This window comes from Pseudophryne corroboree, chromosome 1 (assembly GCF_028390025.1).
Source record: "Pseudophryne corroboree isolate aPseCor3 chromosome 1, aPseCor3.hap2, whole genome shotgun sequence".
Taxonomy (NCBI): Eukaryota; Metazoa; Chordata; class Amphibia; order Anura; family Myobatrachidae; genus Pseudophryne; species Pseudophryne corroboree.
This window is the reverse complement of record NC_086444.1, coordinates 1,165,677,172-1,165,703,928: the sequence shown is the minus strand read 5'-3', so window position 1 is coordinate 1,165,703,928 and position 26,757 is coordinate 1,165,677,172. Positions and strand designations below refer to the sequence as shown.

At 46.7% G+C, this 26,757-nt stretch overlaps 1 protein-coding gene across 1 annotated transcript in view; it reads left to right on the top strand.

Moving 5' to 3' along the window:
• The window catches only part of POLR1A (RNA polymerase I subunit A), a 298,145-nt gene that overhangs the window by 211,482 nt on the left and 59,906 nt on the right, over positions 1-26,757 (top strand). Inside the window, exon 26 of the mRNA XM_063924980.1 lies at positions 3,961-4,096. Within this exon, the coding sequence (XP_063781050.1) occupies positions 3,961-4,096 (136 nt within the window). The remainder of the gene's footprint in view (positions 1-3,960; positions 4,097-26,757) is intronic.

Below are 26,757 nucleotides of genomic sequence, written 5' to 3'. Positions count from 1 at the left end.
GTGCATCTGTGTGTTCGCTTTCTGGGGAAAATGGTGGCCTCTTACGAGGCGCTTCAGTACGGAAGGTTTCATGCGAGGCCCTTCCAGCTGGATCTGTTGGGACAAATGGTCCGGATCGCATCTTCACATGCACCAGAGGAATCTGTCTGTCACCAAGAGCCAGAATCTTCCTCCTGTGGTGGCTACAGACTTCTCACCTCGTCGAGGGTCGGAGGTTTGGGATTCAGAATTGGGTTCTGCTAACCACAGACGCAAGCCTCAGAGGTTGGGGAGCAGTCACCAAGGGGGTGCAGTTTCAAGGAATATGGTCAAGTCGGGAAGTCGTCCTTCCACTAAACATCTTGGAACTCAGGGCAATCTACAACGCCCTTCTGCAGGCCTCATCTCTACTTCGGAATCAGGCCATTCAGGTCCAGTTGGACAATGTAACGGCGGTAACGTACATAAATCTACAGGGCAGAATGAAAAGCAGTGCAGCAATGTCAGAGGTGTCAAGAATTCTCCTCTGGGTGGAAAAACACGCTGTGGCGTTGTCTTTGGTCTTCATTCTGGGAGCAGACTTCCTCAGCAGACACGACCTGCACCCGGGGGAGTGGGGTCTCCACCCGGAAGTGTTCCGATGGTTGACATGTCGGTGGGGATATCCACAGATCGACATGATGGCCTCTCGACTCAACAAGAAGCTCAAATGGTATTGTTCCAGGTCGAGAGACCCACAAGCAGTGGCAGTAGACACTCTGACAACTCTGTGGGTCTACCAGCTGGTGTACATGTTTCCTCTACTTCCTCTGATCCCAAGAATTCTAAAAAGAATAAAGAGGGAAAAGGTTCAAGCAATCCTCATTGCTCCAGACTGGCCTTGAAGAGCCTGGTACGCGGACCTTCTCGAGATGCTGATAGAAGTTCCGTGGCCTCTACCTCTTCGCGAGGATCTTCTGCAACAGGGCCCGTTCATCTATCAAGACTTACCGCGGCTATGTTTAATGGCATGGAAGTTGAACGGCTGATTCTAGCCAGGAGATGGATTCCTGACAAGTTCATCCCAACTATTATCCAAGCCAGGAAGGGGGTAACAACAAAAAATTACCACTGTATATGGAAGAAGTACGTCTCTTGGTGTGAGAGCAGACAATATTCTGCGGTGGAATTTCATCTGGGACGTTTCCTGCTTTTTCTGCAGTCGGGAGTGGATGTGGGCCTACGCCTAGGCTCTATTAAAGTCCAGATTTCTGCTTTGTCTGTTTTCTTTCAGAAACAATTGGCTTCTCTCCCTGAGGTCCAGACGTTCTTGAAAGGTGTTCTGCACACCCAGCCGCCCTTTGTGCCTCCCACGGCACCTTGGGATCTCAATTTGGCACTTTCTCCAATCAGACTGGTTTGAACCGTTACAGGAGGTTGAAGTAAAGTACCTTACGTATCACACTGTTGGCCTTTGGCTCAGCAAGACATGTGTCGGACCTAGGGGCGTTGTCTCACAAGAGTCCCTACTTAATTTTCCATGAGGATAGAGCTGAACTCGGAACTCGTCAGCAATTTCTTCCTAAGGTGGTGTCCGCTTTTCACATCAACCAACCTATTGTGGTTCCGGCTGTGACGGACACCTCTGCTACTTCAAAGTCTTTGGATGTTGTGAGGTCTTTGAAGGTGTATGTAAAGAGAACAGCTCGTCACAGAAAATCCGACTCGCTGTTCGTTCTCTATGATCCCAATAAAATTGGGTGTCCTGCTTCAAAACAGTCTATCGCACGCTGGATCAGTCTCTCTATCCAGTATGCTTATTCCACGGCAGTATTGCCGATTCCAAAATCTGTACAAGCCCACTCTACTAGCTCGGTGGGTTCTTCTTGGGCGGCTGCCCGGGGTGTCTCGGCTTTACAGCTCTGCCGAGCAGCTACTTGGTCAGGTTCAAACACGTTTGCCAACTTTTACAAGTTTGATACTTTGGCCTCTGAGGACCTTCAGTTTGGTCAATCAGTTCTGCAGGAACCTCAGCACTCTCCCACCCGGTTTGGGAGCTTTGGTACTTGCCCATGTTACTAAATGGATTCCCAGTATCCTCTAGGACGTAAGAGAAAATAGGATTTTAATTACCTACCAGTAAATCCTTTTCTTGTAGTCCGTAGAGGATACTGGGTGCCTGCCCGGTGCTTTGTTCTTCCTGCACTGTTACTTGGTTAAGTATTCTGGTTGGTTCAGCTGTTACTGTTCCTGTTTCAAGTTTGGTTAGCATGTCTTTCCTCTTGTTTGTGTGTGCTGGTTCATTATCTCACCATTTTCCTTATCTATCGATCTCTCAAAGTATGTCCCTCTCCTCGGGCACAGTTTCCTAGACTGAGTCTAGTAGAAGGGGCATAGATAGAGGAGCCAGCGCATACTATCAAATTTTTAAAGTGCCCAAGGCTCCTAGTGGACCCGTATATACCCCATGGTACTAAATGGATTCCCTGTATCCTCTACGGACTACAAGAAAAGGATTTACCGGTAGGTAATTAAAATCCAATTTTTACACAGCAAGGAACACTAAAGGCACAGCGGGGGGAATGACAGCAGCATGACTCTCATTAACGAGGACCTCCCTCATCTGTACATGTTCAGACAAGGGACAGGGTCATTAATGATGCATGGGAGCGCACATCATTAACGACATTGAGTGTACACACTGGACGAGATTGTGAAAGATCCTTCTGAGTGAGATCTTTCACTTTCTCGTCTAGTGTGTATTGGCTTAATTTTTCACAAATAAAGAGTGATTCATGTACAATTGCAGAAGGGGAAGACACTTTTCCCCCTTACCCAATTGTCCAGGAATCTTTATTTGTGCAAAAATGAGTGTTCTTTGCTGTGTAAAATGTATTTTTATGCAAGTGTTAAAATAAAATAAAAAAAGATGTATTTGCATCTAATTTGTGGAGCAGTTCGGATGCTCCGAGCCACGCGAGTACTTTATAGCTGCACGGTCTGGCCATTGACTTCAGTCTACTTCCATTGTGTCCTGTCCATGAAGTCACGCTTCCTGCTGCCATCCAGTTTCATCCGGGACGTAGCCCCAAACCCCCTTCCCCATTCTCTCTCCACAGCAGTTGTTCTTTTTATGCGCCATAGTAGTGCTCTAGTCAATTTTATGAACTGTAGTGCTGCCCTGGATAATGTTATGCCCCATAGTAGTGCCCCCAGTTCATATTATGTCACATTGAAGGCCAGTATACATGCCAAACAGTGCCCTTAGTTCACATTATGCCACACAGTGCTTAGCGGGCATTTCTGGAAACCTAATAGAGTTTGGGACCTGGGTGCAGTTGTCCAGCCCCAGAAGTGGCCCCCTAAGCCTCTGGGCCCCATAGTAATGGCACCCCCTGCCCCCATTATAGCTACGCCCATGAGTTTCATCTAAGCCATGTACGACAATGGGTGTAAGGCGCAACCAAACAGAGGGAGTCGCAGCCCTAGATTTGGGGGGACACCGCTGACTCAGAATGAGACTGATTAAAGTTTCAGACGGACTCTGAATAAGGGCCATTTTGTCACCTTCCGTGTGTCCACGTGTAGGCATGAATTTAGAAACAAATGTACAAAGTATTAGCGTTTTATTCAACCATCTTTATAAAATAGTAGGAATTGAATTTTTCAGGTCAATGCCCATTGTATCAAGTGCCATTTCAGCTGGAGCCCCAGTGCTGCTGTATAATACTCTGTTAGCAGATTTATAATATTAGCCTGTTATATCTTCATTAGAATTTCAGAATTCATTGATTTGTTTTCATTTTACGTAGCTATTGGAGTGTTTTTGCAGTATACTTTTCATGATGAATAGAAAGTTCTATGGTTGTTACTTCGTAGCTATCCATATTTCCGTGTGGTCCCCTTTGATTTAGTGAGTCTGCCGTTTGCTTATTGAAAACGTAATAAACTTAGTAAATCTTCTCGTGTCCTAAATACATTCATTTCTATTTCCTTTCTCAGGCTTAGAGAAATTCTTCTCATTGCAAGCTCTAATATAAAGACTCCTATGATGAGCGTGCCTGTCCTCCCCACAAAGCGAGCCATGAGGAAAGTAAAAAACCTAAAGAAACAGCTGACGCGGGTCTGTGTGGCTGAGGTAAATTTATATTGTGCATTCTCCACAACACAAACGTCTCCTGCTGATTTGTAGCATTGTAGTGTCAGGAGACGGCATTCTGCAGTGGAACGCTATTATTATATTTCCTTTTCTTTTGTGTTAGTCTAATTTAAATGTATTTTTATTATTTATTATCTTTTTATTCTACATTTATTTTAATTTGCAACAAATATATGTTATCTGTATCAGCCCCAGACCCATTAGAAGCAGTGAAAAGAGTGGAGAAGTGAGCCAACGGAGAAGTTGCCCATGGCAACCAATCAGCTGCTACGTTTCATTTTATAGAATGCACTTTATAAATGTTAACCTCAACACTGATTGGTTGCCAGGGGCAACTTCTCCACTGGTTCACTTTTCCACTTTTTTCCATGCTTCATGAGGTAGGCCCCTTACAGTCCTCATTTTCTAAACCAGAGCATCCAGAGGAAACCCATGCAAACATTCGGGGTACATGCAAACACCACACAGATGCACAATGTTCAGGAATTGGCTCTGATCCGGTTCGATGATGAGTTGATTTCTGCCATCTTAACCGCAAAATTGTGTTGTTGTTGTTGTTGTTGATGCCACCACTAAATCTAAGGTTGGGTTGGGATCCCTGCGGTCTGCATGCCGGCGTGGGGACAAGCGCAACGAAGCTGCGCTCACCACAGGTTCTATTCCCACTCTATGGGTGTTGTGGACACCCACGAGTGGGAATAGTCCTCAGTCCCCTGTCGGCATTCTGGCGTCCAGGATCCCGGCGTTGGTATGCTGACCACCGGGATCCCGACCACTGTGATAGTGACACAATCTACCATTCAGTGTTCAGCTATTGTTTCTCTTTTCTTTCTCATGATCCCTGTACCTCCCAGAGCTCTCCTGTCTCTCCTTTCCATACAACCCCTCTTGGCTACACCCTCCAAAGCTCTGCCGCTTCTGCCCCATTCCGCATTCTTGGCCGGAGTAGGTGCAAGCCAGCATCTCTGCCGTCCTTTTCTCTGTGCCTAAGAAAGGAAACCAAACACTGTAAGCATAAATTGATCTAGAGCGATATTGACACTCTTCCCCTCTCTTCTGGATGCCAAATCTATGTGAGCCTTCATCATGCCTCTCGGTACAACCTCCGAATGGTAGCTGGTGGTCCACCAATTCTTCTTTACGTCGAAGAGGGGGTTGGGTTTATAGTGACTGTATAATGAGACTTTTTGCTTTTGTTCTGCTGTCCCCTGGGTATTGCTTATTTTTCTTTGATTGCTGTTGGCGTCATCTTTGTTTATCATGTGCGTTCTTATGCTTTAAATACAGATGTTACATTTATAATGTTTGTGGACTATACTTTGGTATGACTCCCCCTTTTCAAGTGTTTTTGTTTCTTTTTGTTTATGTAACTGTAGGGCAGATTTATTAAGCCCGGTGAAGTGATAAAGTGGAAGGTGATAACACACCAGCCAGTCAGCACCTAACTGTCATTTTTCAAACCCAGCCTGTAACATGGAAGTTAGGATCTGATTGGCTGGTGCGTTATCACCTTCCGCTTTATCACTTCACCAGACTTAATAAATTTGCCACTGAGTTATGCACTTAATGGTTTTTCTTTCTTGATCGTGTAATTTGCTTAGATTATTATTATCCTTTATTTATATTGTGCAACAAGGTTCCGCAGCGCTAACAATGTACATAAACAAATAAGCAAACAAGAAAGCAGTCACTTATATTACAAAACAATGCAGGACAAGTACGTGGTTTATAAACATTGATTGCATAAATGGGCATAGCACTTGAGTAAGCAGCAGGTTGTCAAAAACGAAAGGTTACTGTAGTAGAAGGGAGTTTAAAAATAGATGATAGTATATGTAAGGGAATGCAAAGCACAGGAGGTAGTAGGGCCCTGCTCGTGAGAGCTCACATTCTAAAAGAAAAACCTAAAAATGACATTTGATTAAAAAATACATAAAACAATACAAATTTCAAAAACATGGAGCTGCAACTAGTAAGTGTCCAGTATAAAGAATTAAGACCAAATTATTATAATCCATTAATCTTAAAAAATATTAATACAATCAAAAAACATGAAACAGAACAAAGAATAAAAATAAATGGAAAACCATTAGAAGTCCTTTATAATAAGCATGCATAGAAAACGGATCCCAATATAGAAATCCCATCAGGTGGAGGAAACTGTAGCACACAGAACCCCGGTATCGGATGGGGGATTCTCAAGGTGCTTCTCTCGGATTTCAGCGACTACGGTGACCACCGATGGCTGCCTTTAGGTGCCAGCGTACCAGACTTCTCCATCTAGGTATTCCAAAGGTGTTCAATATCCGTTCCACCTGTGCTGACAGCATGGAGTCTCACTCACTCGTTTCAAGACAGGCACCCACTTCAAAATGCCATCATTGGCCAATGTAGAACTGGAATCTCTTTGTTTCAGATCAGTCAAGAAAAGAAGCGCCTTGGAACCAGGTCCCTTTGTTGATGAATGATGATCCGATGCAGCCACAGTCAAATCACTTTCAACACCGGCAGTATGCAAAGAAAGTCCTGCTGTCAGGCCAGATGCTACCAGGTAATTTGCCTGCAAGCCTCCGGAGTGAGAGCAGGCAGCCAATGCTGATGGCTAATATCAAAGAATGAATGAACTGTTGCGTGACCATTCTTAACCTTCATCAGTAAACAATTCGACAATGGCTGCACAGAAAGATCATTAATCGGCAAAGGGATCTAAATGCAGGGGATCTTCTTTTCTCCACTGATTTCATACAAAATTTACAAGGTCAATTCAATTAAAGGTGATATGAATAGCGTGGGAAGGAGGTCCCGGAGCTATTTAATTCAGGGCACTGCTATGCCCAACCAGAGGACTTCCGCTTTCACTCCTCCTGTGCTGCGAGCAGAAATCCGACTAAACTACTGCCGCAAAGCTGTATTCTGCCATTAACGCATGCAAACAGCATCACAGTAGGCACTGAAGTCGGAAAATGCCCCTTCACACGACTAAACACCCAGTTTAAGGCACGAGTACCGGCATTCTTCGACATGGGTGGTCTTCAGTTTGACGGCTGTAGGGATCCCGGCGCACAGTATACCGGCGCCGGAATCCCGACAGCCGGCATACCGACACCTTTTCTCCCTCTGGGGGTCCATGCAAGGGGCTCATTTGCGTTCGCCCAGCTGTTGGTATGCCGGTTGTCCAGATTCCGGCGCCGGTATGCTGGCCGTTGGCATACCCTACTACACCCTTCAACATAACAGTGCGCTGAATTGAATAGCTCTGGGACCTCCTTCCCGGCACTATTCACGTTTAATTGAATCGACTCCTACAAGTCTTAATTCTAGCACTATACCCTTAATAGCGCATTTCCATTTTTTTTGTCCTCTCTGTCTGCTGGCTGGAAGAAACCATGCTGCAATGCAACGGGAGCAAGTACATTTAACATTCTTGCACTTGCAGATCAGAGTTTGCACGCACCTGTTTCACATCTAAATCTTTGTGCAAATGTGACACCTGCCCCCCTGCAGTGCAACAATATTTTAATTACTGTTTCTTATCTGATCTCTCATTACTCATCTGGCTCATTTCCTGACCATCCCTGTCTGCCCTTTAACTTCATCTTGTGGTTTTTTTTAATATATACTTTTAATTGTTTAGTTTTTTTTATGACAAAGAGTAAAGACATAACTCTGCGCTTAATAAAAAGATTACAAGAGGACAAATGCATGTGCATTGAATACAATGTTCAAATGTCAAACAATACTTTGACTGCATCCACATTTAAAGTTCTGATCTTATGGGTGTCAAGACAGATGAGATGCATCATCCGCTTGGATAGTTGAGGAGAGGGGATACAATTATGTGACCGGCGGTCTCCACAATACCGACCACCAAAAATCCACCCTCTCACAATCCCGCCGGTCGTCATGCCGACCAACAGGGACTATTCCCACTCGTGGGTGTCCACCGAGTCCGCTGCGTGGCAAGCGCAGCGAGCCTGCAAGGGGCTTGTTGCGCTCCACACCCCCTTCCCCCCCTTGCGCGCGCACCGGGCACCTCAATGCTGCGATCCCGGCGTCGGTATGATGACCGCCGGTCATTCATACCCAACCCATGGAGAGGCCATCCTTAGCCAAAACTTAGGTCGGCCTGGACACGCCATCCACAGCCTAAACTTAGGTCGGTCTCAACGACTCCCAACAAAGGCTCTCCATCATCAGCTGGTATTGCAGTCCAGTCGGGATGTAGACCGCTGGTCACAATACCGACGCCTTCATCCCTCCCCCTAAAAATCCAGACAGTAGCCCTTCCCACCAGCATTCTAATCCCCGAGATCCTGGTGTCGGTATGCTAACCGGCGGGATCCCAAACGCCGGTCACCCATACCCAACCCATCCAGTCATGTCCTGGTGTCTATCTTGTTTTGTTGCTTGTCTTGATAAGATTCTTAGTACATTAGATATATCAGTTTTTACACATTAAAGGGATTGTCACCTTGCATGTTAAAGGGACTTTCTCATTAACATAGAAACAGAGAATTTGACAACAGATAAGGACCACTTGGCCAGTCCAGTCTGCCACCAGTCAGCCCTCTTCTTCCTCATGGCTATCTTCGTTGTTAGCTGAGCCCAGCATTAATAATGATTTTCTGGTTCCCAGACTTGATGTACTGCAGACAGATCTTGCACCATAGGAACTGGGAAAAGTAGGACATTAGGTGGGCCCGTGCTGTTATACAGTGTGTTTTTGTAGACCACATTGCATAGGAAAAGAATTCACTCTGCGCTTATTTTGATAATTATAGGCTTAAATGAGATGAGTACAACCACATGTCACAACATATATTTATTTTTAATATATATTTAGCACTAATTAGTGCCTATTTCCACAAATTTAATACACTATTAAAATAAATGTAAACATCGACAGCCTAATCTAATACATATATATTTTTCTAAATACTTTCAATAAATATATAAATTATTTATAAAACAACAATACCCTCATAAGTGGTTGGTATTGAGCCTATACACGTATTGGCGTGGTAATAGAACTGGCTCGTTTATGATACAATACATGTGTATGAACAGTATTTAACCTTTTGGAAACAATTTGTATCAGGACCTTTATTAAGCTTCTGTGCGGGATTATAAAGGAAAGGCTCCGAGATACACGGCTTTTTATCCACAAGAAAATACGTTGGGTTTTTTCTTGACAGTGCACTGTCCTTTTTAGTAATTGATCCACCTCTATTAGTGGTTGTTTTATAAAGAATTGATATATTTATTGCAAGTATTTAGAAAAATATATATGTATTAGATTAGGCTGTCGATGTTTACATTTATTTTAATAGTGTATTAAATTTGTGGAAATAGGCACTAATTAGTGCTAAAATAAGATTTTACTTACCGATAAATCTATTTCTCGTAGTCCGTAGTGGATGCTGGGAACTCCGTAAGGACCATGGGGAATAGCGGCTCCGCAGGAGACAGGGCACAAGAATAAAAGCTTTAGGATCAGGTGGTGTGCACTGGCTCCTCCCCCTATGACCCTCCTCCAAGCCTCAGTTAGGATACTGTGCCCGGACGAGCGTACATAATAAGGAAGGATATTGAATCCCGGGTAAGACTCATACCAGCCACACCAATCACACCGTACAACTTGTGATCTGAACCCAGTTAACAGTATGATAACAACGAAGGAGCCTCTGAAAAGATGGCTCACAACAACAATAACCCGATTTAGTTAACAATAACTATGTACAAGTATTGCAGACAATCCGCACTTGGGATGGGCGCCCAGCATCCACTACGGACTACGAGAAATAGATTTATCGGTAAGTAAAATCTTATTTTCTCTGACGTCCTAGTGGATGCTGGGAACTCCGTAAGGACCATGGGGATTATACCAAAGCTCCCAAACGGGCGGGAGAGTGCGGATGACTCTGCAGCACCGAATGAGAGAACTCCAGGTCCTCCTCAGCCAGGGTATCAAATTTGTAGAATTTAGCAAACGTGTTTGCCCCTGACCAAGTAGCTGCTCGGCAAAGTTGTAAAGCCGAGACCCCTCGGGCAGCCACCCAAGATGAGCCCACTTTCCTTGTGGAATGGGCTTTCACAGATTTTGGCTGTGGCAGGCCTGCCACAGAATGTGCAAGCTGAATTGTACTACAAATCCAACGAGCAATAGTCTGCTTAGAAGCAGGAGCACCCAGCTTGTTGGGTGCATACAGGATAAACAGCGAGTCAGACTTTCTGACTCCCGCCGTCCTGGAAACATATATTTTCAGGGCCCTGACAACGTCAAGTAACTTGGAGTCCTCCAAGTCCCTAGTAGCCGCAGGCACCACAATAGGTTGGTTCATGTGAAAAGCAGAAACCACCTTAGGGAGAAATTGAGGACGAGTCCTCAATTCTGCCCTGTCAGAATGAAAAATTAAGTAAGGGCTTTTATATGATAAAGCCGCCAATTCTGACACACGCCTGGCTGAAGCCAGGGCTAACAGCATTGTCACCTTCCATGTGAGATATTTTAAGTCCACAGTGGTGAGTGGTTCAAACCAATGTGACTTAAGGAACCTCAAAACAACATTGAGATCCCAAGGTGCCACTGGAGGCACAAAAGGAGGTTGTATATGCAGTACCCCTTTTACAAATGTCTGAACTTCAGGTACTGAAGCCAGTTCTTTCTGGAAGAAAATCGACAGGGCCGAAATTTGAACCTTAATGGACCCTAATTTTAGGCCCATAGACAGTCCTGTTTGCAGGAATTGGAGGAAACGACCCAGTTGAAATTCCTCTGTAGGGGCCTTCTTGGCCTCACACCACGCAACATATTTTCGCCAAATGCGGTGATAATGTTTTGCGGTTACATCCTTCCTGGCTTTGACCAGGGTAGGGATGACTTCATCTGGAATGCCTTTTTCCTTCAGGATCCGGCGTTCAACCGCCATGCCGTCAAACGCAGCCGCGGTAAGTCTTGGAACAGACAAGGCCCCTGTTGGAGCAGGTCCTTTCTTAGAGGTAGAGGCCACGGGTCTTCCGTGAGCATCTCTTGAAGTTCCGGGTACCAAGTCCTTCTTGGCCAATCCGGAACCACGAGTATCGTTCTTACTCCTCTCCTTCTTATGATTCTCAGTACTTTTGGTATGAGAGGAAGAGGAGGGAACACATACACTGACTGGTACACCCACGGTGTCACCAGAGCGTCCACCGCTATTGCCTGAGGGTCCCTTGACCTGGCGCAATATCTGTCTAGTTTTTTGTTTAGACGTGACGCCATCATGTCCACCTTTGGTTTTTCCCAACGGTTTACAATCAGGTGGAAGACTTCTGGGTGAAGTCCCCACTCTCCCGGGTGAAGGTCGTGTCTGCTGAGGAAGTCTGCTTCCCAGTTGTCCACTCCCGGAATGAACACTGCTGACAGAGCTATCACATGATTTTCCGCCCAGCGAAGAATCCTTGCAGCTTCTGCCATTGCCCTCCTGCTTCTCGTGCCGCCCTGTCTGTTTACGTGGGCGACTGACGTGATGTTGTCCGATTGGATCAATACCGCCTGACCCTGAAGCAGGGGTTTCGCTTGACCTAGGGCATTGTAAATGGCCCTTAGTTCCAGAATGTTTATATGAAGAGATGTTTCCATGCTTGACCACAAGCCCTGGAAATTTTTTCCCTGTGTGACTGCCCCCCAGCCTCTCAGGCTGGCGTCCGTGGTCACCAGGACCCAATCCTGAATGCCAAATCTGCGGCCCTCTAGTAGATGAGCACTCTGCAGCCACCACAGAAGAGACACCCTTGTCCTTGTCGACAGGGTTATCCGCTGATGCATCTGAAGATGCGATCCGGACCATTTGTCCAGTAGATCCCACTGAAACGTTCTTGCATGGAATCTTCCGAATGGAATCGCTTCGTAAGAAGCCACCATTTTTCCCAGGACCCTCGTGCACTGATGCACTGACACCTGGCCTGGTTTTAGGAGGTTCCTGACTAGCTCGGATAACTCCCTGGCCTTCTCCTCCGGGAGAAACACCTTTTTCTGGACGGTGTCCAGAATCATTCCTAGGAACAGTAGACGTGTCGTTGGAATCAGCTGCGATTTTGGAATATTTAGGATCCACCCGTGCTGACGTAACACTACCTGAGATAGTGCTACTCCGACTTCTAACTGTTCCCTGGACCTTGCCCTTATCAGGAGATCGTCCAAGTAAGGGATAATTAAGATGCCTTTTCTTTGAAGAAGAATCATAATTTCGGCCATTACCTTGGTAAAGACCCGAGGTGCCGTGGACAACCCAAACGGCAGCGTCTGAAACTGATAATGACAGTTTTGTACTACAAACCTGAGGTACCCTTGGTGAGACGGGTAGATTGGGACGTGGAGATAAGCATCCTTGATGTCCAGAGACACCATATAGTCCCCTTCTTCCAGGTTTGCTATCACCGCTCTGAGTGATTCCATCTTGAATTTGAACCTCTTTATGTAAGTGTTCAGGGATTTTAGATTTAAAATTGGTCTCACCGAGCCGTCCGGCTTCGGTACCACAAACAGCGTGGAATAATACCCCTTTCCCTGTTGTAGGAGGGGTACCTTGATTATCACCTGCTGGAAATACAGCTTGTGAATGGCTTCCAAAACTGCCTCCCTGTCAGAGGGAGACTTTGGTAGAGCAGACTTCAGGAACCGGCGAGGGGGAAACGCCTCGAATTCCAGTTTGTACCCCTGCGATACCACCTGTAGAATCCAGGGGTCCACTTGCGAGTGAGCCCACTGCGCGTTGAAATTCTTGAGACGGGCCCCCACCATGTCTGAGTCTGCTTGTAAAGCCCCAGCGTCATGCTGAAGACTTGGCAGAAGCAGGGGAGGGCTTCTGCTCCTGGGAAGCGGCTGCATGGTGCAGTCTTTTTCCCCTTCCTCTGCCCCGGGGCAGGAAGGAATGGCCTTTAGCTCGCTTGTACTTATGGGAACGAAAGGACTGAGTTTGAAAAGACGGTGTCTTTTTCTGCTGATGTGAAGTGACCTGGGGTAAAAAGGTGGATTTTCCAGCCGTTGCCGTGGCCACCAGGTCCGATAGACCAGCCCCAAATAACTCCTCCCCTTTATACGGCAATACTTCCATATGTCGTTTGGAATCCGCATCGCCTGACCACTGTCGCGTCCATAACGCTCTTCTGGCAGAAATGGACATAGCACTTACTCGTGATGCCAGGGTGCAAATATCCCTCTGTGCATCACGCATATATAGTAATGCATCCTTCAGATGCTCTATAGTTAACAGTATATTGTCCCTAACCAGGGTATCAATATTTTCAGTCAGGGAATCCGACCACGCGACGCCAGCACTGCACATCCAGGCTGAAGCGATTGCTGGTCGCAGTATAACACCAGTATGTGTGTATATACTTTTAAGAATAATTTCCAGCCTTCTATCTGCTGGTTCTTTGAGGGTGGCCGTATCAGGAGACGGTAACGCTACTTGTTTAGATAAACGTGTGAGCGCCTTATCTACCCTAGGGGGTGTTTCCCAACGTGTCCTAACCTCTAACGGGAAAGGATATAGTGCCAATAATTTTTTAGAAATTAGCAATTTTTTGTCGGGGGAAACCCACGCTTTATCACACACCTCATTTAACTCATCTGACTCAGGGAAAACTATTGGTAGTTTTTTCACACCCCACATAATACCCTTCTTTGTGGTACTTGTAGTGTCAGAAATGTTCAATGCTTCCTTCATTGCCGTGATCATGTAACGTGTGGCCCTACTGGACATTACGTTTGTCTCCTCACCGTCGACACTAGACTCAGTATCTGTGTCTGGATCTGTGTCGACCCACTGAGGTAACGGGCGTTTTAGGGCCCCTGACGGTGTCTGAGACGCCTAGACAGGCACTAATTGATTTGCCGGCTGTCTCATGTCATCAACCGTTCTTTGCAAAGTGCTGACATTATCACTTAATTCTTTAAATACGATCATCCAGTCAGGTGTCGACTCCCTAGGGGGTGACATTACTAACCCAGGCAATTGCTCCGCCTCCACATCATTTTGCTCCTCATACATGTCGACACACACGTACCGACACACAGCACACACACCGGGAATGCTCTGATAGAGGACAGGACCCCACAAGCCCTTTGGAGAGACAGAGGGAGAGTCTGCCAGCACACACCAAGCGCTATATATATATATACAGGGATAACCTTATATAAGTGTTATTCCCTTATAGCTGCTGTTTATATAGTTTTTAGCTGCCAATAGTGCCCCCCCTTCTCTTTTTTACCCTGATTCAGTAGCAAGTCTGCAGGGGAGAGTCAGGGAGCCGTCCTTCCAGCGGAGCTGTGAGGGAAAATGGCGCTTGTGTGCTGAGGAGATAGGCTCCGCCCCTTCACGACGTCCTTATCTCCCGCTTTTTCTGTAAAAAATGGCAGGGGTTAAAATACATCCATATAGCCCCAGAGCTATATGTGATGTATTCTTTAGCCAATCTAAGGTATATCATGTTATATTGCTTCTCAGGGCGCTCCCCCCCAGCGCCCTGCACCCTCAGTGACCGGAGTGTGAAGTGTGCTGAGAGCAATGGCGCACAGCTGCGGTGCTGTGCGCTACCTTAGTCTGAAGACAGGATCGTCTTCTGCCGCCGATTTCACCGGACCTCTTCGCTCTTCTGGCTCTGTAAGGGGGCCGGCGGCGCGGCTCCGGGACCCATCCAGGCTGAACCTGTGATCGTCCCTCTGGAGCTAATGTCCAGTAGCCTAAGAAACCCGATCCACTCTGCACGCAGGTGAGTCCGTTTCTTCTCCCCTTAGTCCCACGATGCAGTGAGCCTGTTGCCAGCAGGACTCACTGAAAATAAAAAACCTAAAATATACTTTTATTCTAAGCAGCTCAGGAGAGCCACCTAGCCTGCACCCTTCTCGTTTGGGCACAAAAATCTAACTGAGGCTTGGAGGAGGGTCATAGGGGGAGGAGCCAGTGCACACCACCTGATCCTAAAGCTTTTATTCTTGTGCCCTGACTCCTGCGGAGCCGCTATTCCCCATGGTCCTTACGGAGTTCCCAGCATCCACTAGGACATCAGAGAAATATATATTAAAAATAAATACATGTTGTGACGTGGTTGTACTCATCTCATTTAAGCCTATAATTATCAAAATAAGCGCAGAGTGAATTCTTTTTCTATTGTTTGTCTCCTGTAGCAACGGGAGGGGTTTTTTTTATGCGCACACAGGCATAATTTCACTGCCTGCAGCTGAATAGTAATTAAGATCTGGTGGAATATTACAGGTCCGTATATTAACAAAACATAACCAGCGCCTAGAGACATATTTGTGGAAACTGACCACATTGCAGAGCCCCACATCCTTTCCACATTTTGTGTGTGGCCGCCGATCAGGGCCGGATTAACAATGGGGCGAATGGAGCTCCGGCAGCAACAACACCAGCCTCCTCTCCTCCCCCCCCCCCCCCCCAACGGCAGCGACGGTCAGTGTCACATGCGGGGTACCTGATAGACAAAGTTTATTTCATGTTCACGGCGGGATCGTAGCTCCGCCCCCTCGAGGCATTAGGCCACGCCCTGAGGGGCATTATGCCCGCGATTTGCTTGCCTGTGGGTGGTGGAGTCCAGCTGCTGGCAGGTCCCAATGGCAGGAAGGGAGAAGGAGACATAAGTGAAGGAGCTTCATCAGCAGACTTCCCAGCAATAGCCCTGGTGCCAGGACAGGATCTCTATTCAGCAGTAGTGCAAACGAATTGTGGCTCTGTACTTTCATCCTCCTCATTTACTGCAAGCACAGTGGGCAAGTCAGAACTCTAGTGACCAGGGCCAGATTGGTCATTAGTTCTACCAAGCAGAGGCGCAGTGGGCTGATTGGGGTGTGGTCCCACCTATCATCTGTGGCCCCGCCCTCCCACGCACCACTAAATTAATGTACTTTGCGTTGTGCGCTGCGGCCACCGGCCACTAACAGGAGAAGAGGTCCCGTCACCCACACCACCCGGCTGTCAGGAAGAGGAGGAGATCTGCGCGCCAAACTCCGTTGATGTTATTGCGCAGACCTCAGAGGAAGAGACAGTGCGGCCGCGGTGGATCCAGCAGGAGAGGGGAGTATGAGTCTTCTCTAATCTCTCTGACCTCTGCCTGCAAACAAAGTGCTCTTGTGATAGAACAGTTCTATCTGCACCCCCACCCGCGGTGTAATGTGAGTTACAGACGCCGCTGGGTGGTGTAATGTGAATAATGGACACCTCTGTGCATTGTAATGTGACGCCAGTGTACGCTGTAATATGAATAATGTGACACCGCTGTACTCTGTAATGTGAGTAACAGACGCTGCTGGGTGTTGTAATGTGAATGACAGTTGCCGCTGTGCGGTGTAATGTGAATAACGGAAGCCTCTGTGCGGTGTAATGTGAGTAACGGAAGTCGCTGTGCACTGTAATGTGAGTAACGGAAGTCGCTGTGCGGTGTAATGTGAATAACGGAAGTCGCTGTGCGCTGTAATGTGAGTAACGGAATCCTCTGCGCTGTAATGTGAGTAATGGAAGCCTCTGTGCGCTGTAATGTGAGTAACGGAAGTCGATGTGCGCTGTAATGTGAGTAACGGAAGTCGCTGTGCGGTGTAATGTGAGTAACGGAAGCCTCTGTGCGGTGTAATGTGAATAACGGAAGTCGATGTGCGCTGTAATGTGAGTAACGGAAGTCGCTGTGCGGTGTAATGTGAGTAACGGAAGTCGCTGTGCGGTGTAATGTGAGTAACGGAAGTCGCTGTGAGGTGTAATGTGAGTAACGGAAGTCACTGTGCGCTGTAATGTGAGTAACGGAAGTCGCTGTGCGCTGTAATGTGAGTAACTGAAGTCGCTGTGCGCTGTAATGTAAATAACGGAAGTCGCTGTGCGGTGTAATGTGAATAACGGAAGTCGCTGTGCGCTGTAATGTGAGTAACGGAAGTCGCTGTGCACTGTAATGTGAGTAACGGAAGTCGCTGTGCGCTGTAATGTGAGTAACAGAAGTCTCTGTGCGCTGTAATGTGAATAACTGATGCCTCTGTGTGGTGTAATGTGAGTAACGGAAGTCGCTGTGCGGTGTAATGTGAGTAACCGAAGTCGCTGTGCGCTGTAATGTGAGTAACGGAAGTCGCTGTGCGGTGTAATGTGAGTAACGGAAGCCTCTGTGCGGTGTAATGTGAATAACGGAAGTCGATGTGCGCTGTAATGTGAGTAACGGAAGTCGCTGTGCGGTGTAATGTGAGTAACGGAAGTCGCTGTGAGGTGTAATGTGAGTAACGGAAGTCACTGTGCGCTGTAATGTGAGTAACGGAAGTCGCTGTGCGCTGTAATGTGAGTAACTGAAGTCGCTGTGCGCTGTAATGTAAATAACGGAAGTCGCTGTGCGGTGTAATGTGAATAACGGAAGTCGCTGTGCGCTGTAATGTGAGTAATGGAAGTCGCTGTGCACTGTAATGTGAGTAACGGAAGTCGCTGTGCGCTGTAATGTGAGTAACGGAAGTCGCTGTGCGCTGTAATGTGAATAACTGATGCCTCTGTGTGGTGTAATGTGAGTAACGGAAGTCGCTGTGCGGTGTAATGTGAGTAACCGAAGTCGCTGTGCGCTGTAATGTGAGTAACGGAAGTCGCTGTGCGCTGTAATGTGAATAACGGAAGTCGCTGTGCGCTGTAATGTGAGTAACGGAAGTCGCTGTGCGCTGTAATGTGAGTAACGAAAGTGTGCTTTAGTGTGACACCACTGTGTGCTATAATGTGAATAATGTGACGACGCTGTGCGGTGTAATGTGAGTAACGGACGCTGCCGTGCGCTGTAATGTGAGTAATGTGATGCTGCTGTGCGGAGTAATGTGAGTACTGGATGCTACTGGGCGGTGTAAGGTGACGCTGCTGTACGCTGTAATGTGAATAATGTGCCGCCGCTATGCGGTGTAATGTGAGTAACGGACGCTGCCATGTGCTGTAATGTGAATAACGGATGTGTCAGTGCAGTTTAATGTGAATAATGGACGCCTCTGTGCATTGTAATGTGATGATCGGATGCCGCTGGGCGGTGTAATGTGAATAACGGATGTTGGTGGTCATTCCAAGTTGATCGCTAGCTAGCTAGTTTTAGCAGCCGTGCAAACGCTATGCTGCCGCCCACTGGGGAGTGTATTTTAGCTTAGCAGAAGTGCGAACGCATGTGCAGCCGAGCTCTGCAAAAACCGTTTGTGCAGTTTCAGAGTTGCTCTGATCCTACTCAGCGCTTGTGATCACTTCAGCCTATTTGTGTCTGGATTTCACGTCATACACCTGCCCATCGAACGCCCGGCCACGCCTGCGTTTTTTCAGACACGCCTGCGTTTTTGCAAACACTCCCTGGAAATGGTCAGTTGACACCCAGTAACGCCCCCTTCCTGTCAATCTTCTTGCGGCCGTCAGTGCGAAGAAAAACTTTGCTAGAACCTGAGCACAGCCACAACGGGCTTTGTACTCGTACGTCGCGCGTGTGCATTGCAGCCCATACGCGTGCGCAGAAATGCCGTTTTTTCACCTGATCGCTGGGCTGCGAAAATCGATCAATTCGGAATGACCCCGAATTCATTGCAATACTGACTATGTGCGATTTTGGCTAAGTGTCAATTTTAACTATCTCTTCTATAGAGATAGTCAAAATTGACTTGCCTGCACAGTCTATCTATTCTTGTGATGCCGACCACGCGGGACCGCGCATCGGCATCGCAAGGTGACTTTCACCTTGCGATCTGCACTAACTTTTCTTACTATTTTGACTTTATAGTCAAAATCATAAGAAAAAAATCTCACCATGTGTACACACCATAACACTTCCTGCTTTGCCTTATTACCGAGGTGAAGCAGGAAGGGACATCAGCAAGATGTATTAACATCTTGTCTGTCGAAGCGCTCCTCCCTCAGGCGATGCCCTCCTGAGCTTACAGCGCGTCAGCTCAGTGCTGATGCACTGTCTCCCCCTGCCCGGCCGGCTCCACTGTGCATGTGCGGGATGTCATACTCACGCGAGATCCCCTACGCAGTCCAGAGCTGGCGCCCGCCACAGCCAGGGATAGCTCTGTCCCTGCTGTGGTGTATGGGCATCGCCACCTGCAGCTGTCGCAACTGACAGCTGCAGGTGTCAGAACGGTCAGCAATGCTGACTGTTCATACATTGCCCCCTCATATCGGTGTGCTATCTGTAATAGTGCCCATACACTTGTGCGATGCCCCGCGATGTGACATCGCGGGGCATCGTACCGGCAGTTCAGGTGCAATGAAATCGCACCTGAACTGCCATAGTGATTACCATGTGATCATGCGATAGATCGCATGGTAATCACGTGATGGGCACGTCACACTCCCGGCGTGTGCCAATCACGCATCGCTGTGCGATATATCGCATGTGTTTTTAAAAACACATGCGATATATCGCACTGCGATTCGATAAATATTAAGTGCAGCACATACTATCATGAGACGCGATATTCGACCGGCGTGCCCACGCATGGGTATGGTATTGAAGGTAGATAGTAACTACTATTGGTCGACAGTATCTAGGTCGACAGGGTCTCTAGGTCGACAGGTCAAAAGGTAGACATGAGTTTTTTATGGGGGGTTTTGGTGTCGTTTTCTTCGTAGAGTGACCGGTAACCCCAATTAGTGCACCGTGTCCCCTCGCGAAGCTCGCCATGCTTCGGGCAAGGTGCCTTGCTCCGCTAGCGCTTCGCTCGGCACAGATTACCGTTAAAATCGTAGTCCACGTGGGGCGTTAAGTATGAAAAGGTTCAAAAAAAGAAAAAAATCGTGAAAAACTCATGTCGACCTAGAGACCCTGTCGACCTAGTTACTGTCAACCTAAAGACCGGATCCCCCTGCGCATCGCGTTGTAAGGTACCTAAAATGTGCATACAATCCTTCGATTTCTCTCACAGATGCGGTCGAAATGGAAGGATTGTACCTGATATCTCACCAGTGTATGGGCTATATTAGATAGCAGCGCCGATATGGACAGGGGCGCTATCTGAGCCAGCACCGCAACAGTAATAGATGGGGGAGAAGCAGTATCAGTGCGCTGATACTGCTCCCCTATAACGCAGGGTAATACATTTACTCCTATAATCTAAATTGCAGTGTAAAAATTAAGCTGTCCAGTATTTGTGGGATACAACCCACTCAAATCTAAATCTTTCTGCACATGTTATATTAGCCCCACATGGTTTTGCCCAGTTGTGTTCTTTTTGGCTTTGCTTGCAACTCTGAATCAAGCCCTGTGTCTGTTTTTACTTCTGCCTGATTGAAAGACTGAGGACCTAATTCAGATCTGATCGCAGCAGCAAATTTGTTAGCTAATGGGCAAAACCATGTGCAGTGCAGGTGGGGCAGATGTAACATGTGCAGAGAGAGAGAGATTTGGGTGGGGTGTGTTCAAACTGAAATCTAAATTGCAGTGTAAAAATAAAGCAGCCAGTATTTACCCTGCACAGAAACAATATAACCCACCCAAACCTAAATATCTCTGCACATGTTACATCTGACCCCCCCCCCTCCCTGCAGTGCACATGGTTTTGCCCATTAGCTAACAAATGTGCTGCTGCGATCAGATCTGAATTATTCCCTGAGTGACAACACCACTTCCATATGCTGTTTGATGCATTGGATGAGCACCAGAGCATGTTGGTCAAATATTGAGGTGTGTCGAAAACGCTGTTACTGCTGGTTTTGGTTTTGTAATTCTTAAAAAATTGACAAAAAAGCTAGAATCACATAATTTGGGCCTTGTTTTGTTCCCAGAGTATTACTAACCTCAATAACATTAATTTTATTTTATGAATAAACCATAGTTTGTATTTTTTGTGTTTTTGTTTAGACAGGTATATGTTACATATAAGCAAAGAGGAGAGGGAGATTGCAGTGGGTAAAAGAAGGTTGGGTAGCTATGCCCTCCTTGGTGCTAGTCACACCTCACGGCACAGACCACACCCCCATATCAGTAGTCACACCCCCTGCGGCAGCCCCCAATAGTCCCATTATAAATTTCAGCTCCAGGCCCACCAGGACCTTAACCTGGCACTGCCGCCGATGGAATGGTACTTGTGGCTCACTCTCAGGTGCTGACAGCCTATGTAGGTGCGCCACGCATATGTCAAACAGGCTTTGTTCCACTTCGGTGATGAGTGGATTTCTGCCGAGTTTCTGTTCAACAGGCTCAGACTTCCTGCCGTAAATGTTCTAGCCAATGACCACTCACTTGACATCTGTTCCTCACACCAACAGTAAATTAACCTCATAGCGGGCCCTAAAAGGACTGCAACTTCCTTCAAACCAGCTGCCGATCCACAAGTTTACTTTCACTTGTCTGTTCTGCACATTACGTTTCCAGAAACACTTGGCGCCAAAACACAACCATTCAGAATAGTCACTTATACACTTTCAGTTGCCATAATGCCAGCTATATAGTCACTTAGCCACAAGGAAGAAGAGACCGTTGACAGGTTGTTCACTGAGGTAGTCCCTTTAATACATAAGTGCCGATATTTCACGTTCGTCCTTGCCAAGAGCGAGCGTTATAAAATGAGTATAGGGAGACCTTTAGATAAATAAATGGGTATATTTTTTTGGGTCTGGGACTCCGGGTCGACAACAAAAAAATCGACACACCTTAGGTCGACACCAATTGGTCGACACACCTTAGGTCGACATGGACAAAAGGTCGACGTGAAAAAAGGTCGACGTGAGTTTGTTTGTTTTTGTGTCGTTTTCTTCGTAGTGCGACCGGGAACCCCAATTAGTGCACCGCATGATGCTTCGGGCATGGTGCCTTCGCTTCGCTCGGCACAGATTACCGTTCCAATCGTAGTCCACGTGGATCGTTAAGTATGAAAAGGTTCCAAAAAAAAAAAAAATGTGACAAACTCATGTCGACTTTTTTCCATGTCGACCTTGTCCATGTCGACCCTTTGTCCATGTCGACCTAAGGTGTGTCGACCAATTGGTGTCGACCTAAGGTGTGTCGACCTGGAGTCATGTTCTATCCTGTGGTCTGACTGTATGTAGCATTTTATAATGTGGACATTTCAGCCAGAGGTTAATGGATATAGAAGACCTGTGACTGCTTCAGTAGGTAACCTGCACAAAATATGCAGAGTATATGACCCCAGCACCACCCATTCTCCACTCGGCCAGTATGATATGGAACCAAAGAGTAAGTTCCCAGGTTGCTGCCTGCTTTGGAGATGACACCGGTCTGATCTCCAGACTACGATCAATAAACTTGCAGAATCCTGCGGTTAATCATTCCATGATCACAGTGTTCCTGGTTACACTTAATTTGTATAGTGATTGTGCTGTTCTTTCCTCTCCATTACACATTAATATCCATGTAAATAAAATTATTGACTTACATAAACAGATAACCTCAGTTTCCTGCTATTTGCATTGCTGTCTGAAGCTGCGTGTCTCGTTAAAGGGAAGGGAATGCTTCTTAGAGAGTGACAAGTTACAAGTTTACATGGCTTTGTGTATATTGGGCCTAATTCAGACCTGATCGCTCGCTGGCGTTTTTTGTACAGCTGCGATCAGGTCCGAACTGCGCATGCGTATGCACCGCAATGTGCAGGCGTATGCACCGCAATGTGCAGGCGCATTGCACGGGTACAAAGTGGATTGCCGCTCAGCGATGGGTTTGTACGAAGAATCCATTCGCACGGCCGTTCTCAAAGAGATTGACTGGAAGAAGGCATTTGTGGGTGGCAACTGACCATTTTCAGGGAGTAGTTGGAAAAACGCAGGCGTGTCCAAGCGTTTCCAGGGGGGGTGTCTGACGTCAAATCCGGGCCCGGACAGGCTGAAGTGATCGCAGCGGCTGAGTAAGTCCTGGGCTACTCAGAGACTGCACAAACTGTTTTTGTACCACTCGGCTGCACACGCGATCGCACACTTGCACAGCTAAAATACACTCCCCGGTGGGCGGCGACTATGCGAACGCTGGACTGCAAAAAAAAACTCTAGCGCGTGATCAGGTCTGAATTAGGCCCCTTGTACTGCAGGTTAAAGTATACCAGTTTTCCCTTCGAAAAATAATAGTGTTAAACTCAATACACGATTGATTTAATGGGTGGGGGGGGGGGGGGGTTGGTTGGCGGGCGATTCTTTTAGATGTTTAGTAATCTGAAATTGTTCTTAAAAATGTATTTGATGGGACGAGTTGGGTGTGAAATTCTGGCAGGCGGCATCCGACGGTCAAAATCCCAAGGGATCCTGATAAGTATTTTATCCCTATCCATACCCTCCCACAGCCTGGTATCCGGATGATAGGTCAACCCCATATGGTCGAAAGGTACAAAAGGTCATCAGGTTCAGTGGTCGACATGACAATAGTCAACATATGTTTTTTTGTATTCCCCCCCCCCCCTTTTTCAACTTTTTCATGACTTAACAACCACGTGGACTGTATGAGGCACGTTGCTCGAAGCATGGTGAGCAAATGTGGTACACTAATTTGGGTCACATGCAGTGGCAGCAGGTCAGTTCAGATTTCAGATATGGGAGCCACACCAACTGACACCCAAAAATGCAAAAAACCTTTGTCAACCTTTTCTGTGTCGACATTTTTGTTGACCTTTTCAGGTGTATACCTTTTCACTATCAACATTTTGACCCTGTCGAACCATGTGCATGTCGACCATATGAGGTCATCCTAATGATCCACACCCTCACAGACTAACTCTATCCCTACCCCTAGTGCTTAACCCTAACCCATGTACTTACCTTCAGGATTCTGACCGTCTGGATCCTGCTGTTTGGATTCTGACTGCCTGGATCCTCACCACATCCAGATGGATCAACTATTCTATTTTACACCATATCCAACTATATTGAAGGGCTTGTATACGCGAGCGTTCATTTTACACTTTTCTAAAGCCTGAATGAACTTTAAAACTGCCGCCCAAAAGAAATAATGCTAAGCCAATCTTCCCAGCACACACAGGTTTTCTGTCCATACAGTTCTCACCATACACCTGCCCCTAATTCGATGTTGCCATCAGTGTTCATACGGAGCTCTGTGGCATTACTCATTAAGAAAATATGAGGTCTATTCATCAAGCAGTGAAAAGTGTGGAGAAGGGAGCCTGTGGAGAAGTTGCCCATGGCAACCAATCAGCTTTGACGTAACATTTATAATTTGCATACTAAAAAATTATACAGAGCATTTGATTGGTTGCCATGGCCAACTTCTCCACTGGCTTATTTTTCCACACTTTTCACTGCTTCATGAATAGACGCCTATGTATACAGCGGTGAAAAGAGTGGGTAAGTTACCCATAGCAACAAATCATCTACCTATCAATTTATAGAATGTACTTGATAAATGCTACCGCTGATTGTCTGCCATGAGTAAATTGTTCATTTCTCTGCTCTTTTCACTGCTTGATAAATCTCCCCCATAGTACATTTAGCTGTATGGAGGTGGGAATAAACGTGTAATGTTTGGTTGTTATTATTATTATCCTTTATTTATATGGCGCCACAAGGGTTCCGCAGCGCCCAATTACAGAGTACATATGCACATAATCAAAACAGGAAAACAGTGACTTACAGTTGAAGACAATATAGGACAAGTACAGGGTAACTAAGCATAACTACACCAGTAAACCACATAGAGATAAGTTTCAAGGTGGCCAAAAAACTGCGTGGTTTGGGCAGTTGAGGATTATTAACGTAAGAAAAGGATAAGCACATGAGGGAAGAGGGCCCTGCTCGTGAGAGCTTACATTCTAAGGGGAGGGGCAAACAGACAGGGGTGACACAGATGGGGTAGACCGAGCATGTGACAGAGGCCTTGGTTGTAAGACATGTCAAGGTTTTTCTCTTTTTGCTCTATAAGAGGCGTTGTTTTTCACCGCCAGTATCTACAAGCTCTAACATTAGTTATTCCACCAGAGAGAGAGCCTATTACCAATTTTACATTTTATATGTGAGCACTGCTGTGTGTAGGTGACAGGTTATTGCTGTAAGAAGATAGTTTTATAGACGTTCTCCTCTCGGTTATGTACAGTAGCTGCTGATTCAGGCAGATAAGGATTTATAGTAGAAATGAATACTGTACATGTCCTGTAAAAGTGATGTTTTATTGTGCGATAAGTAAAACAGGATTACTCGTTAGCACAAGAAGTGGATGAAGAAATTATGATCACATTATAGAATATGACATACTCTGGACAATCCTGAATACAAGTGGAGGCCATGGGATAGATTTATGTAAGGTTGTCCGTAGCAACCAATAAGATCTTAGCTGTCATTCTAGAATTTTAGAATGTGATTGGTTGGTATGGGAACACCACTACTTGTCTGTTTTAGAATCTTTAGTAAATCTACCCCTCAAATGTTCATCCTCTGCTTTTGTAGAATATTTTCTATGTGGGGTCCCAGCCGATGTGGTAGGATATATTACTCCCTGCTAAAGTGGCAGCGACATAGCTTAAGGGTTGTATTCAATAGCTGTCAGAAGCTGCCGTCTTGTCGGAAAGACGGCAGCCTCCGACAGATTTCTGTCGGAAGGGGTTCCGACCTATTCAAAGAGAGCAGTTTTTTTTTCGACAAGTTGGCAATTCCCAACTTGTCGGAAAACACTTGGATCTGCGGAATAGGCGCCGATCCGCGCGCTTCTTTCGGAAACGGGGCCAAATCCGACAGGCTTTGGCCCCCTTGCCGACAATCTCAATCCGACTTTAATTGATTGATTTGATTGAGCAGGGCGTCCCCCTGGCCAGGCTCCTTACTCCTAGCAGCGCCTCCCCCGCCGCCGCAGACATGTCCCCCCACCGCCAGCTCCCCCCCCAGGACGCCGCTGTCTGCTACCCCCACCACCCCCTGCCGCCAGCTCCCCCTGCCGCTGTCAGCTCCCCCCCCCCCGCGCCAGCTCCCCCTGCCGCTGTCAGCTCCCCCCACCACCCCCCGCCAGCTCCCCCCACCGCTGTCAGCGCAGCTGGCAACCGCCGACAGCAGTAGCAGAGCAGGACACCAGGGACGGCCCGACGACAGTCTGATTTGGCCGTTCATTGAATAGCCCTTGCCGGATCCATTCCGACAAATGCATGTCGGAATGGATCCGACACTTATTGAATATACCCCTAGCCTACTCCGTGTCAGTCCCTGCTTTATGCGAGCTTACACAGAAGAAATCTGCTGTACTCCATGGAAGTGCTTCCCACCATAACCAGAGTTTTATCTGCAGCTCGCCAACATCCTGATCTGCCGCATACTGTACATTCTCTTAGTAGCTGTTGAAATATTATTTTAAGGAAACCTAAATTGCAACATGTTCAGGGCAGTGACCGTTGTGGGAACATGCTTCCATCCTTCCTGTCTACTTCAGACAGATTCCACACTTTATATCCGCAACTGACAAATGGTTTAGCAAGACACTTTGCCCATTTTAAGGTGTGCAATGAGGTCTGTGACATCTGGGCACAGTGACTGGTATTTCACATTGTGATGGTTGCAGGAACGCTACATCCCCCTTGTCGGCTTTTGTTAGATAACATAAATATACTTTATCTGTAAATCCATTGAATCTGGTGTAGTACTTAATGACGTTGAAAAATATAATTTAGTCGTCCGTGTGCCCATTCATAAAACAAGCCTGGGAGAAGGTTTATCCAGCCATGG